Source organism: Lathamus discolor, unplaced genomic scaffold, assembly GCF_037157495.1.
Source record: "Lathamus discolor isolate bLatDis1 unplaced genomic scaffold, bLatDis1.hap1 Scaffold_314, whole genome shotgun sequence".
Classification (NCBI taxonomy): Eukaryota; Metazoa; Chordata; class Aves; order Psittaciformes; family Psittacidae; genus Lathamus; species Lathamus discolor.
The window spans coordinates 1612-14213 of NW_027069343.1; the positions used below are offsets into that span (position 1 = coordinate 1612).

The 12602-nt window shown below is 66.7% G+C and overlaps 2 protein-coding genes across 2 annotated transcripts; both read left to right on the forward strand.

The window, feature by feature from the left end:
* Nucleotides 1–306: 306 nt before the first annotated feature.
* Nucleotides 307–7910, forward strand: LOC136006588 (gastric inhibitory polypeptide receptor-like). Its single transcript, XM_065664593.1, is given in 14 exon segments — nt 307–451; nt 842–909; nt 1655–1742; nt 1820–2009; nt 2011–2137; nt 3377–3480; nt 3960–4107; nt 4226–4385; nt 5145–5205; nt 5325–5394; nt 6253–6341; nt 6575–6713; nt 7388–7429; nt 7740–7910. Coding segments are annotated over 14 exon segments (1602 nt in total).
* An 827-nt stretch (nt 7911–8737) lies between these two features.
* LOC136006589 (F-box only protein 46-like) lies at nt 8738–11829 on the forward strand. Its single transcript, XM_065664594.1, has 2 exons — nt 8738–8912; nt 10025–11829. Exons 1-2 carry the CDS (start codon nt 8738–8740, stop codon nt 11827–11829), a joined length of 1980 nt encoding a protein of 659 aa, XP_065520666.1.
* The last annotated feature ends 773 nt before the right edge of the window (nt 11830–12602 follow it).

Sequence of the window (12602 nt, forward strand, 5' to 3'; positions counted from 1 at the left end):
GTGACAATGGGGTTCCCATATTGAGAATGGGACCCCCATAGTGACAACAGGACCCCGATAGTGGCAATGGGGTTTCCATAGTGAGAATGTGACCCCCATAGTGACAATGGGACCCCCATAGTGACAATGGGGTTCCCATAGTGAGAACGGGACCCACATAGTGACAATGGGACCCCCATAGTGACAATGGGGTTCCCATAGTGAGAACGGGACCCCCACAGTGATGCTGGCACCCCCATAGTGACAATGGGACCCCCACAGTGACAATGGGGTTCCCATAGTGACAATGACACCCCCATAATGACAATGGGACCCTCCCCGGTGCCCCCCCCCCCCCGGGTCACGTTGCATCACCAGAGCCCCCCCCGCTCCCCCCCCCGTCCCCCGCCCATCCCGGGGCGGTGCCGCCGGTGCCGGTGCCCCGAGGGTGGCGGAGCCCAGCCAGGAGCAGGTACCGGGGACCGGGGGGGGCCGGGGGGGTCCTGGACATGGGGGGGACACAGGGGGTGAAAAGGGACAAGGAGGGGACAAGGGATGGGGGGGGGCACAAGAGATATGGGGGGGGATAAGGGGTGGGGGTATAAGTGATATAGGGGGGATAAGGGATATGGGGGTATAAGGGATATAGGGATGACAAGGGATATGGGGGGGGGACAAGGGATATGGGGTGATAAGGGATATGGGGGGGATAAGGGACATATGGGGGATAAGGAATGGGGGGGGATAAGGGATATGGGGGGCACAGGAACATGGGGGGGGCATGGGACATTGGAGGGTCAAGGGGGGGGACAAGGGACATGTGGTGCTGCCCCCCCATCCCCATGGTGCTGCCCCCTCGCAGGAGCTGTTGCCATGGGGCACCAGGCAGCGGCCCCCTCCCTGCTCCACCGGGTCCTGCGTGCGGCTGAGGTGAGAGCCGGGACCCCCAAATGTGCATCTGTGCCCCAAAGGGGTGGCCCCATGGAGGTGGCCCCATGGCTCCATCCCCATGGCTCCATCCCAATGAGTCCATCCCCATGGCTCCATCCCAATGAGTCCATCCCAATGGCTCCATCCCCATGGCTCCATCCCAATGGCTCCATCCCCAATGGCTCCATCCCCAATGGCTCCATCCCCAATGGCTCCATCCCCATGGCTCCATCCCAATGGCTCCATCCCCAACGGCTCCATCCCAGTGGCTCCATCCCAACGGCTCCATCCCAATGGCTCCATACCCAAAGACTCCACCCCAATGGCTCCATCCCAACGGCTCCATCCCAATGGCTCCATCCCAAAGACTCCATCCCCATGGCTCCATCCCCATTGCTCCATCCCCATTGCTCCATCCCAACGGCTCCATCCCAAAGACTCCATCCCCATGGCTCCATCCCCATGGCTCCATCCCCAATGGCTCCATCCCCAATGGCTCCATCCCAGTGGCTCCATCCCCAATGGCTCCATCCCCATGGCTCCATCCCAATGGCTCCATCCCCAATGGCTCCATCCCAGTGGCTCCATCCCCAATGGCTCCATCCCCAATGGCTCCATCCCCATTGATCCATCCCAATGGCTCCATACCCAAAGACTCCACCCCAATGGCTCCATCCCAAAGACTCCATCCCCATGGCTCCATCCCCATTGCTCCATCCCAATGGCTCCATCCCGTGTCCCACAGGACCGCTCTGCCCGTGCCACCGTGGCCGCGTGGCTCCGGTACCGCCAGGCCTGCGAGCAGCGCCTGCGCCTCGACCCCCCGGCCCCCGGTGAGCACCGGCAAATGGGGGGGGGGGGGGGTGTGTTTGGGGTGACGGGGCCCCCCCTGACCCCCAGCACCCCCCAGGGCCCGTCTGCAACCGCAGCTTCGACCTCTACGCGTGCTGGGGGGACGCGGCCCCCAACAGCACCGCCAGCGTCCCCTGCCCCCCCTACCTGCCCTGGCACCACCGAGGTACATGGGGGGAGATGGGGGACAGGGACCCGGGGGGTGATGGGGGCCCCGTCTATGGGGCAGCCCCACGGGGTGACACCGGGCACAGTGCAGGGGGGGTTCGTGTTCCGGCGCTGCGGCCCCGACGGGCGCTGGGTGAGCGACGGCACCGGGCGGCCGTGGCAGGACCATGGACAGTGCGAGGACCCCGCGCCCGAGCAGCCGCTGCAGGTACGGGGGGTATGGGGGATATGGGGGCTATGGGGCGGTATGGGGTGGTATGGGGGGTATTGGGGGGTATGGGGGGTGTGGGGGGGTATGGGGGGTTATGGGGGCTATGGGGGGCTATGGGGAGTATGGGGTCTACAGGGGCTATGGGTTCTATGGGGACTATGGGGGGTATGGGGGCTATAGGGTGCATGGGTGTTATGGGGGAGTATGGGGGCTATGGGGGACTATTGGGGTGTATGGGTGCTATGGGGGGTTATGGGGGCCATGGAGGAGTATGGAGGCCTATGGGGGTATGGCTGGCTATGGGGGCTGAGTGGGGTACGGGGGCTATGAGGGATATGGGGGCTATGGTGGATATGGGGGCTATGGTTTCTATGTGAGGCTATGGGGTCTATGGGTGGCTCTGGGGTCTATGGGGGGCTCTGGGGGTCTATGGGTGGCTCTGGGGTCTATGGGGTCCTATGAGGGTCTATGGGGGGCTCTGGGGTCTGTGGGGGGCTATGGGGTGTCTGTGGGGTGCCGCGCACGCCGCAGGTGCCGGGCTGGGCTGTGTCACGCTGCCGTGCCCCGTGCTGGGATGAGCCGGGATGTGCTGGGATGAGGCAGCGTGGGATGAGCGGGGGGATGCTGGGATGCGCCGGAGCGTGCAGCTCCGCGCCGCCCTGCTCCATGGCGAGCTGTGCCGTGCGTGTGCCGGGTCCCGGCGCTGCGGGTGCCATCACCCCCTGTGTGCTCCTCCATCCAACCCCGTGCTCCTGCATCCCATCCTGTGCTCCCCCATCCAACCCCGTGCTCCTGCATCCCATCCTGTGCTCCTCCATCCAACCCCGTGCTCCTGCATCCCATGCCCTGCTCCTCCATCCAATCCTGTGCTCCTGCATCCCATCCTGTGCTCCTCCATCCAATCCCGTGCTCCTGCATCCCATCCTGTGCTCCTCCATCCAACCCCGTGCTCCTGCGTCCCATCCTGTGCTCCTCCATCCAACCCCGTGCTCCTGCATCCCATGCCCTGCTCCTCCATCCAATTCCGTGCTCCTGCATCCCATGCCCTGCTCCTCCATCCAACCCCGTGCTCCTGCATCCCATGCCCTGCTCCTCCATCCAACCCCGTGCTCCTGCATCCCATCCTGTGCTCCTCCATCCAATCCCATGCTCCTGCATCCCATGCCGTTAACTCCGTGCTGGATCGTGGCCCCGGTCCCTGCCCCATGGCCCCATGGCCCCGGTGCCGTCCCGCAGCGCCAGGCCTGGCTGCTGGAGCAGCTCCGGCTGCTTTACACCGTCGGGTACTCCCTGTCCCTCGTCGCCCTGGTCCTGGCGCTGCTGCTGCTGCTGCTCTTCAGGTACTGACCTGCACCCGTAGTGATGGGGTACCCATAGTGATGGACACTGGTAGTGATGGGGTACCCATAGTGATGGGGAACCCATAGTGATGGACACTGGTAGTGATGGGGTACCCATAGTGATAGGGTACCCATAGTGATGGACACCCATAGTGATGGGGTACACATAGCGATGGACACCCTTAGTGATGAGCACCCATAGTGATGGACACCCATGGTGATGGGTACCCATAGCGATGGGGTACCCATAGCAATGAACACCCATAGCGATGGACACCCATAGTGATGACCCCACAGCGATGGGGGCACCCATAGCGATGAACACCCATAGTGATGGGGTACCCATAGCAATGAACACCCTTAGTGATGGGGGTACCCATAGCGATGAACACCCATAGCAATGAACACCCATAGCGATGAACACCCATAGTGATGACCCCACAGCGATGGGGGCACCCATAGCGATGTCCCCCCCCCAGGCGCCTGCGCTGCACCCGCAACCTCATCCACGCCAACCTCTTCGCGTCCTTCGTGCTCCGCGCCGGCTCCATCCTCACCCGGGACGCGCTGCTGCAGCGCCGCTTGGCTGCTGGCAGCGTGCACCCGCTGCAGGGGCTGCGCCACGAGGTGCGGGGGGTACCGGGGGGGTACCGGGGGGGGGGGGATGTGTGGGGCGCACCGGGGGGACCTCGGTGCCCATTGCCCCACCGGGCCCGTTCCCCCCATGGCCGCCGGGCCGGTGCAGGCCGTGGCCGGGTGCCGCCTGGCGCAGGCCGTCACCCAGTACTGCGTGGGGGCCAACTACGGGTGGCTGCTGGCGGAGGGGCTCTTCCTGCACAAGCTCCTGGTGCTGGCGGCCTTCTCCGGGGAGCGCTGCCTGCCCGCGTTCCTGCTGCTGGGCTGGGGTGAGCGGGGCCCAAGCCATAACCCCATAGCCCATAACCCCATAGCCCATAAACCCCATAGCCCATACAGCACACAGCCCATAACCCATAGCCCATAAACCCCATAGCCCATACAGCACACAGCCCATAAACCCCATAGCCCATAAACCCCATAGCCTATAACCCCATAGCCCATACAACACACAGCCCATAAACCCCATAGCCCATAACCCCATAGCCCATAAACCCCATAGCCCGTAAACCCCATAGCAAATAAACCCCACAGCCCATAACCCCATAGCCTGTAAACCCCATAGCCCATAAACCCCATAGCCCATAAACCCATAGCCCATAAACCCTATAGCCCATAAACCCCATAGCAAATAAAACCCATAGCAAATAAACCCCATAGCCCATAACCCCATAGCAAATAAACCCCATAGCCCATAAACCCACAGCCCATAAACCCCATAGCAAATAAACCCCATAGCCCATAAACCCATAGCCCATAAACCCCATAGCCCATAAACCCACAGCCCATAAACCCATAGCCCACAAACCCCATAGCCCATAAACCCACAGCCCATAAACCCCATAGCCCATAAACCCGATACCCCACACCCCATGCCCCATATCCCACACCCCATGCCCCATATCCCATAACCCCACACCCCATACCCCACACCCCACACCCCATATCCCATGCCCCACATCCCATACCCCACACCCCATACCCCATACGCCCCCCCCACCCCCCCCAACACCCCTCCTCCCCTCCAGGTGCCCCCCTGCTCTTCGTGGTGCCGTGGGTGGTGCTGCGGTTCCTCTACGAGAACGAGGGGTGAGCCCCCCCCCCGGACCCCCCCCCTTGCCCCCTCCCCCATTTCCGTGTCCCCCCCCCCCCTTGGCCCCTCAGGGCCCCCCCCCATTGGGGCCCGCGGTGACCGGGCCCCACGGCAGCTGCTGGGAGAGGAACGAGAAGGCGGGCGTGTGGTGGATGATCCGGTGCCCCATCCTGGCGGCCGTGGCGGTGGGCAGGGGCACGGGGGGGGGCACGGGGGGGACATGGGGGGGGATAATGGGGGGATGTGGGGGGGGATGTGGGGGGCATATGAGGGGGATGTGGGAGGATGTGGGGGGGGGATGTGGGGGCAACACTGGGGGGAGCATGTGGGGGATGTTGGGGGGGCCATGGGGGGTCCATGGGGGGGTTATGGGGGGTTATGGGGGTTCCATGGGGGGCTATGGGGGGCTATGGGGGGTTATGGGGGGGCCATGGGGGGTTATGGGGGGCTATGGAGGGTCCATGGGGGGTTATGGGGGGTATGGGGGGGCCATGGGGGGTTATGGGGGGCTATGGGGGGCCATGGGGACCATGGGGGGCTATGGGGGGTCCATGGGGGGCTATGGGGGGCCATGGGGGGGCCATAGGGGGCTATGGGGGGGCCATGGGGGTTCCATGGGGGCCATGGGGGGTCCATGGGGGGTTATGGGGGGTATGGGGGGCTATGGGGGGCTATGGAGGGTCCATGGGGGGTTATGGGGGGTATGGGGGGGCCATGGGGGGTTATGGGGGGTTATGGGGGGCTATGGGGGGCTATGGAGGGTCCATGGGGGGTTATGGGGGGTATGGGGGGCTATGGGGGGCTATGGAGGGTCCATGGGGGGTTATGGGGGGTATGGGGGGGCCATGGGGGGTTATGGGGAGCTATGGGGGGCTATGGGGGGCTATGGGGGGTTATGGGGGGCTATGGGGGGTCCATGGGGGGTTATGGGGGGTATGGGGGGGCCATGGGGGGTTATGAGGAGCTATGGGGGGCCATGGGGGGTCCATGGGGGGCTATGGGGGGGCCATGGGGGGGTCACGGCGCAGTCTCGGTGTCCTCAGGTGAACTTCGTGGTCTTCATCCGCATCGTCCGCATCCTGGTGGCCAAGGTCCGGGCGCACCAAGTGTCACGTGGGGACACCAGGGTCAGGTGAGCACCCCGGGGGTCACGTGGGGACATCGGGGTCAGGTGAGGACACCAGCGTCACGTGAGCGGCCCGGGGTCAGGTGAGGACACTGGGCTCAGGTGAGGACACCGGGGTCACGTGAGGACATCGAGGGTCCCCATCCACGTCCTCCTGCGGGGGGGGGGGGGGGGCGGTCCCTGTCGCCCCCCCCGGGGGTCCCCATCGTGTCCCCCCCCCCCCCCATTGCCCCCCCCAGGCTGGCCCGGTCCACGCTGACGCTGATCCCGCTGCTGGGGGTGCACGAAGTGGCCTTTGCCTTGGCTGGGGACGGGCCCGGGGGGGGGTCCCTGCGCCTGGTGCGGCTCTGCCTGCAAGTGCTGCTGTCCTCGTCCCAGGCATGAGGGGGTGCGGATGGGGGGGGGGTGGGGGTGGGGGGGGTGGGGGATGGGGTGTATGGGGGATGGGGTGTGGGGTATGAGATATGGGATATGGGGTGTGGGGTATGGGGTATGGGATATGGGGTATGGGGTATGGGATATGGGGTATGGGGTGTGGGGTGTGGGGTATGGGATATGGGGTATGGGGTATGGGGTATGGGATATGGGGTATGGGATATGGGGTATGGGGTATGGGATATGGGATATGGGGTGTGGGGTATGGGGTATGGGATATGGGGTATGGGATATGGGGTATGGGGAATGGGATATGGGGTATGGGGCATGGGGTATGGGATATGGGGTATGGGGAATGGGATATGGGGTATGGAATATGGTATATGTGGTATGGGGTGTGGGATATGGGGTATGGGGTATGGGATATGGGGTATGGGATATGGGGTATGGGGTGTGGGATAGGGGGTATGGGGTATGGGATATGGGGTATGGGATATGGGGTATGGGATATGGGGTATGGGATATGGGGTATGGGATATGGGATGTGGGATATGAAACATGGGGTTATGGGGACACATGGATCCCCATGGGGGTGCAATGTGATGGTGACTCTTGCAATTGGAGGGGGAGGGGGTGTGCAGGCTTTATCGCGATATAACCCCCCCCCCCACCACCAGGGCCTTGTTGTCAGCGTCCTCTACTGCTTCGTGAACAAGGAGGTGCGTTCCTGGGGTGCTACCGGGGGCAGGGGCCCGCGTCGTGTCCTGTCGTGACGCTGCCGTTCCCCGTTCGGGCGCTGCGTGGCGCTGCCGTTCCTGGCCCTGACGGTGCCGTTCCTGGTCCTGGCGCTGCCGTTCCTGGTCCTGGCGCTGCCGTTCCTGGTCCTGGCGCTGCCGTTCCTTGCCCTGACGCTGCCGTTCCTTGCCCTGACGCCGCCGTTCCCCGTTTGGACGCTGCGTGGCGCTGCCGTTCCCCGTCCGGCCGCTGCCGTTCCCGTTGCGGCCGCTGCGTGGCGCTGCCGTGCCGCAGGTGCAGGCCGAGGTGCGCCGCTGTTGGCAGCGCTGCCGCATCGCCCCCCCCCGCCGCCCCCCTCGGGGCCCCCCCCGCGGGCCCCGCCGCTACGTGGCCGTGGGGGGGGGGCAGCGGCCGCAGCCCCCCCCCGGGACCGGGGGGCACGAGGGGGCCGAGAGCGTCTGCTGAGGGGGGGGGGGGGGGAGAGGGGATGGGGGGGTCCCCATGCACTGGGGGGGGGGGGGGTCTTGGGGGGTCCCCATGCATTGGGGGGGGAGTCCCCGATACCTTGGGGGGTCCCCATGCATTGGGGGGGGGTCCCCGATACCTTGGGGGGGTCTGGGGGGTCCCACTTTACCTTTGGGTGCTGGGGGGGGTCTTGGGGGGGGTCCCCGATGCCTTTGGGTGCTGGGAGGGGTGGGGGGGGGGTCCCTGACACCTTTGGGTGCTGGGGAGGGGGGGGTCCCCAAGCCTGGAGCCTAAAAATAGAGGTGGTGGCAGTGAGAGTGGTGTGGAATGAACTGGGTGGGACTGGGGTGCGCTGGGATGAACTGGGATGCGTTGGGGTGCGCTGGGGCGCGTTGGGGTGCATTGGGGTGCATTGGGATGCATTGGGATGCGTTGGGATCCATTGGGATGCATTGGGATGCGTTGGGATGTGCTGGGATGCATTGGGGTGCTTTGGGATGCACTGGGATGCGTTGGGGTGCCCTGGGATGTGTTGGGATGGGTTGGGGTGCATTGGGATGCGTTGGGATGCATTGGGGTGCGCTAGGATGCCGTGGGATGCGTTGGGATGTGTTGGGATGCATTGGGGTGCATTGGGAAGCGTTGGGATGCATTGAGATGCATTGGGGTGTGCTGGGATGTGTTGGGATGGGTTGGGATGCGTTGGGATGCATTGGGATGCATTGGGGTGCGCTGGGATGTGTTGGGATGCGTTGGGGTGCGTTGGGACGCGTTGGGGTGCACTGGGATGCTTTGGGATACACTGGGATGCGTTATGCTCACTGCGCATGCGGGGAGTCCCCGCATCACACCCCCCCCACCCCGCTTCTCCCTCGGACTACAACTCCCATCGTCCCCTTCGCGGCGGCGCAGGCGCGCTGCGCGGCCTCTGTGCGCACGCGCGGGGGGGCACCCCGGAAGCGGCGCGGAGAAGGCGGAGCGGCCGCGCCCGGCACCTGCCCGGTGAGCGGGGGAGGGGCGGCGGCACCGGGCGGGGCCCGGGGCACGGGACCGGGGGGGGCGGGGGGGGGGGGGGGAGGAGTCCCCGCGGGCCCGGCCGCGCCGCTCGGTACCGGCCGCGGGGCCCGGGGACGGCGCTCGGGGAGGGGGGAGGAGTCCCCGCAGGCCCCGCCTCCCCCCGGGGGTCACCGGGGGCCCCCCCCCCCTCCGCTCTCCCGTTCCCCCCCCCCCGGTGCGGGGCGGGTGGCACCGGCCGGGCCCACGCGGGACCGGGGCGGGCGGGGACGCGTGACCACGCCCCCTCCGCGCTGGCCACGCCCCCACCACCACCTCCGTGCCGGCCACGCCCCCCGCGGGCTCCGGCCGCGCCCCCTCGGGCCACCGCGCTGCCACCGTCCATATATGGGCATGGCCCGAACGCGGCTGCCTGATTGGCCGGCGCGGTGGTGAAGGGGGCGTGGCAGCTGGCGAGGGGCGGGGCGAGACGCCGTTCTCGCCGCCGGCGCTTTAAGGGCAAGGTGCGGTGAGGGGGCGGGGCTTGGCGGGAGGGCGAGGCCGGGGGCGGGGCTTGGGGAAAGGGGCGGGGCGTGGGGGGCGCGTGCAAAGGACGGGGGGGCATTGGGGTCACCCCTTGGGACCCACAGCGGGACCCACAGCCCCATAGCGGGTCCGTACTGGTCCCATCAGCCCCATATTGGGTCCATTCTGGTCCCACCAGCCCCATATTGGGTCCATACTGGTCTCACCAGCCCCATAGCAGGTCCATACTGGTCCCACCAGCCCCATATTGGGTCCATACTGGTCTCACCCGCCCCATAGCAGGTCCATACTGGTCCCACCAGCCCCATATTGGGTCCATACTGGTCTCACCCGCCCCATAGCAGGTCCATACTGGTCCCACCAGCCCCATATTGGGTCCATACTGGTCTCACCAGCCCCATAGCAGGTCCATACTGGTCCCACCAGCCCCATATTGGTCCATTCTGGTCCCACCAGCCCCATATTGGTCCATACTGGTCCCACCAGCCCCATATTGGGCCCATTCTGGTCCCACCAGCCCCATCAGTCCCCTACTGGCCCCAGCAGCCCCGCTAACAGCGCTCTCCTCCCGGCAGCGCCGGCGCCGCGGCGGCCGCCCCGGCAGTGCCATGCAGCCCTGATGGAGCCCAACGCCTTCCCGCAGCTGCAGCTCTGGTGCCCGCGGCCCTTCGGCACCTACAGCCAGAACAAGCCATGCGCCGGGCCCGGCAGCGCCAAGAAACCCTTCAGCCCCTCGTGCCGCCACACCGAGAACACGCCGCCCCCTGGCACCGGCACCGGCACTGGCACCGGCACCGGCACCGGCACTGCACCGCCCGCCGCCGCGGCATCACCGGCACCGCCAACCCCGGCGTCGGAGGAGGGCCGGGTGCTGCTGGACACGTGGTACGTCATCAAGCCCGGCAACACCAAGGAGAAGGTGGCTTTCTTCGTGGCGCACCAGTGTGGCGCCGGCGCCCGTGCCAGCACCATGAAGGTGAAGGGCAACTGGGGCAGCGACAGCTCCAAAGCCAAGCGGCGCCGGCGCTGCCACGAGCCCGGCAAGGCCAAGGCGAGCGCGGCGGGCACCGGCCAGGAGGCGGCTGAGGCGGCCGAGTTGGTGTCGGTGGCGGAGATGGTGGCGCTGGTGGAGCAGCGCGCGGCGCTGGCGCTGCAGAGCTTCCCCCCGGTGCTGCTGGAGGCGCCGGGCGGCGGCGAGGCCAAGGCGCCGAGCGCCGCCGACTGCAGCCGCGTGGCCGAAGCCGTCGCCCACTTCGAGTCGCGACACCGCGACGACGGCGCCGCCAGACCCAACGGCTTGTGCCGGCCCGGCGCCGAATGCACTGCGGCGGCGGCCCCGGCGGCACCCGGTGAGGTCCGCATCGCCTTCCGCATCGCCAGCGGCCGCGAGCCCCGCGCCGGCCCCGCCGCCGGCCCCGACCCCGGCGGTGCCGCCCGGCCCGGCTGCGTCTTCGTGAGCGGCACCGGCGGCCGCGCCAAGGACAAGATCACGTGCGACCTGTACCGGTTGATCAGCCCCTCCCGGGACGTGCTCCCCACCAACGTGGAGCTGCTCCTGGCTGCTGCCGGGCCCAAGGGGGACGGGGACGGCGATGGCGGCGAGGCCGCGGCATCACCGGCGGCCAAGGCGGCCGCGTGCGAGGGCTCGGTGGAGGCGGCGCCGGGGCGGGATTGCGCCGCCGGCTTCCACGTGGACGTGGTGGTGACCGGCGTCGTGGACCAGTGCGTGTTCTACGGCAAGGACAGCGCCAAGCAGGTGACGGAGGAGACGGTGCGGCTGCCGGCGGCGCCCAAGGACGAGCCCTCCCCTCCGCCGCCACCGCCGCCGGGGCAGCTCTTCCTGTTCCCCATCGCCGACGAAGCGGCGCCGGCGGCGCCGGCACCGGCGGAAGCGGAGGCGGTGGCGGCCGCCGACCCGGCGCTGTGCCGGTTGTACCGCCACGTGTCGCACGACTTCCTGGAGATCCGGTTCAAGATCCAGCGCCTGCTGGAGCCGCGGCAGTACATGCTGCTGCTGCCGGAGCACGTCATGGTGAAGATCTTCAGCTACCTGCCCACCCAGGCGCTGGCCGCCCTCAAGTGCTCCTGCCATTACTTCAAGTCCCTCATCGAGACCTTCGGCGTCCGCGCCACCGACTCGCGGTGGACGCGGGACCCGCTCTACCGCGACGACCCCTGCAAGCAGTGCCGCAAGCGCTACGAGAAGGGGGACGTGTCGCTGTGCCGCTGGCACCCCAAGCCCTACCACCACGACCTGCCCTACGGCCGCTCCTATTGGATGTGCTGCCGCCGGCCCGACAAGGAGGCGCCGGGCTGCCGCGTGGGGCTGCACGATAACCATTGGGTGCATCCGGCGCCGCGGCGCGAGGACGGGAGGTGAAGGGGTGGTTGTGGGGGGGGAGGAATGGGGGGGTTTTGGTGGGGGGGGGGTTTGGGGGTGCTGGAGGAGGAGGAAAAGAAAATGAAAACCAAAAAGAGCGATTTTGGAGTGGAAATTGGGGGGGGGGCCTGGGAGGGGGGTGGTGCCATGGAAGGTGCTGGCCATGTGGGAATGGGCTCATGGAGGGGGCTGGACCCGTGGCAGTGACCCCATGGAGGATGCTGGCCCCATGGCAATGATCCTATGGAGGATGCTGGCCCCATGGTGATGACCCCATGGAGGATGCTGGCCCCATGGCAGTGACCCTATGGAGGATGCTGGCCCCATGGCAGGTGCTGGCTCCATGGCAATGACCCCATGGAGGGTGCAGGACCCATGGCAATGACCCTATGGAGGATGCTGGCTCCATGGCAATGACCCCATGGAGGGTGCAGGACCCATGGCGATGACCCTCTGGAGGATGCTGGCCCCATGGCAACAACCCTATGGAGGATTCTGGCCCCGTAGCAGTGACCCTGTGGAGGGTGCTGACCCTATGGCAATGACCCTATGGAGGGTTCTGGCCCCATAGCAGTGACCCTATGGAGGGTTCTGGCCCCATAGCAATGACCCTATGGAGGGTTCTGGCCCCATAGCAATGACCCTATGGAGGGTTCTGGCCCCATAACAGTGACCCTATGGAGGGTTCTGGCCCCATAACAGTGACCCTATGGAGGGTTCTGGCCCCGTAGCAGTGACCCTATGGAGGGTTCTGGCCCCATAGCAGTGACCCT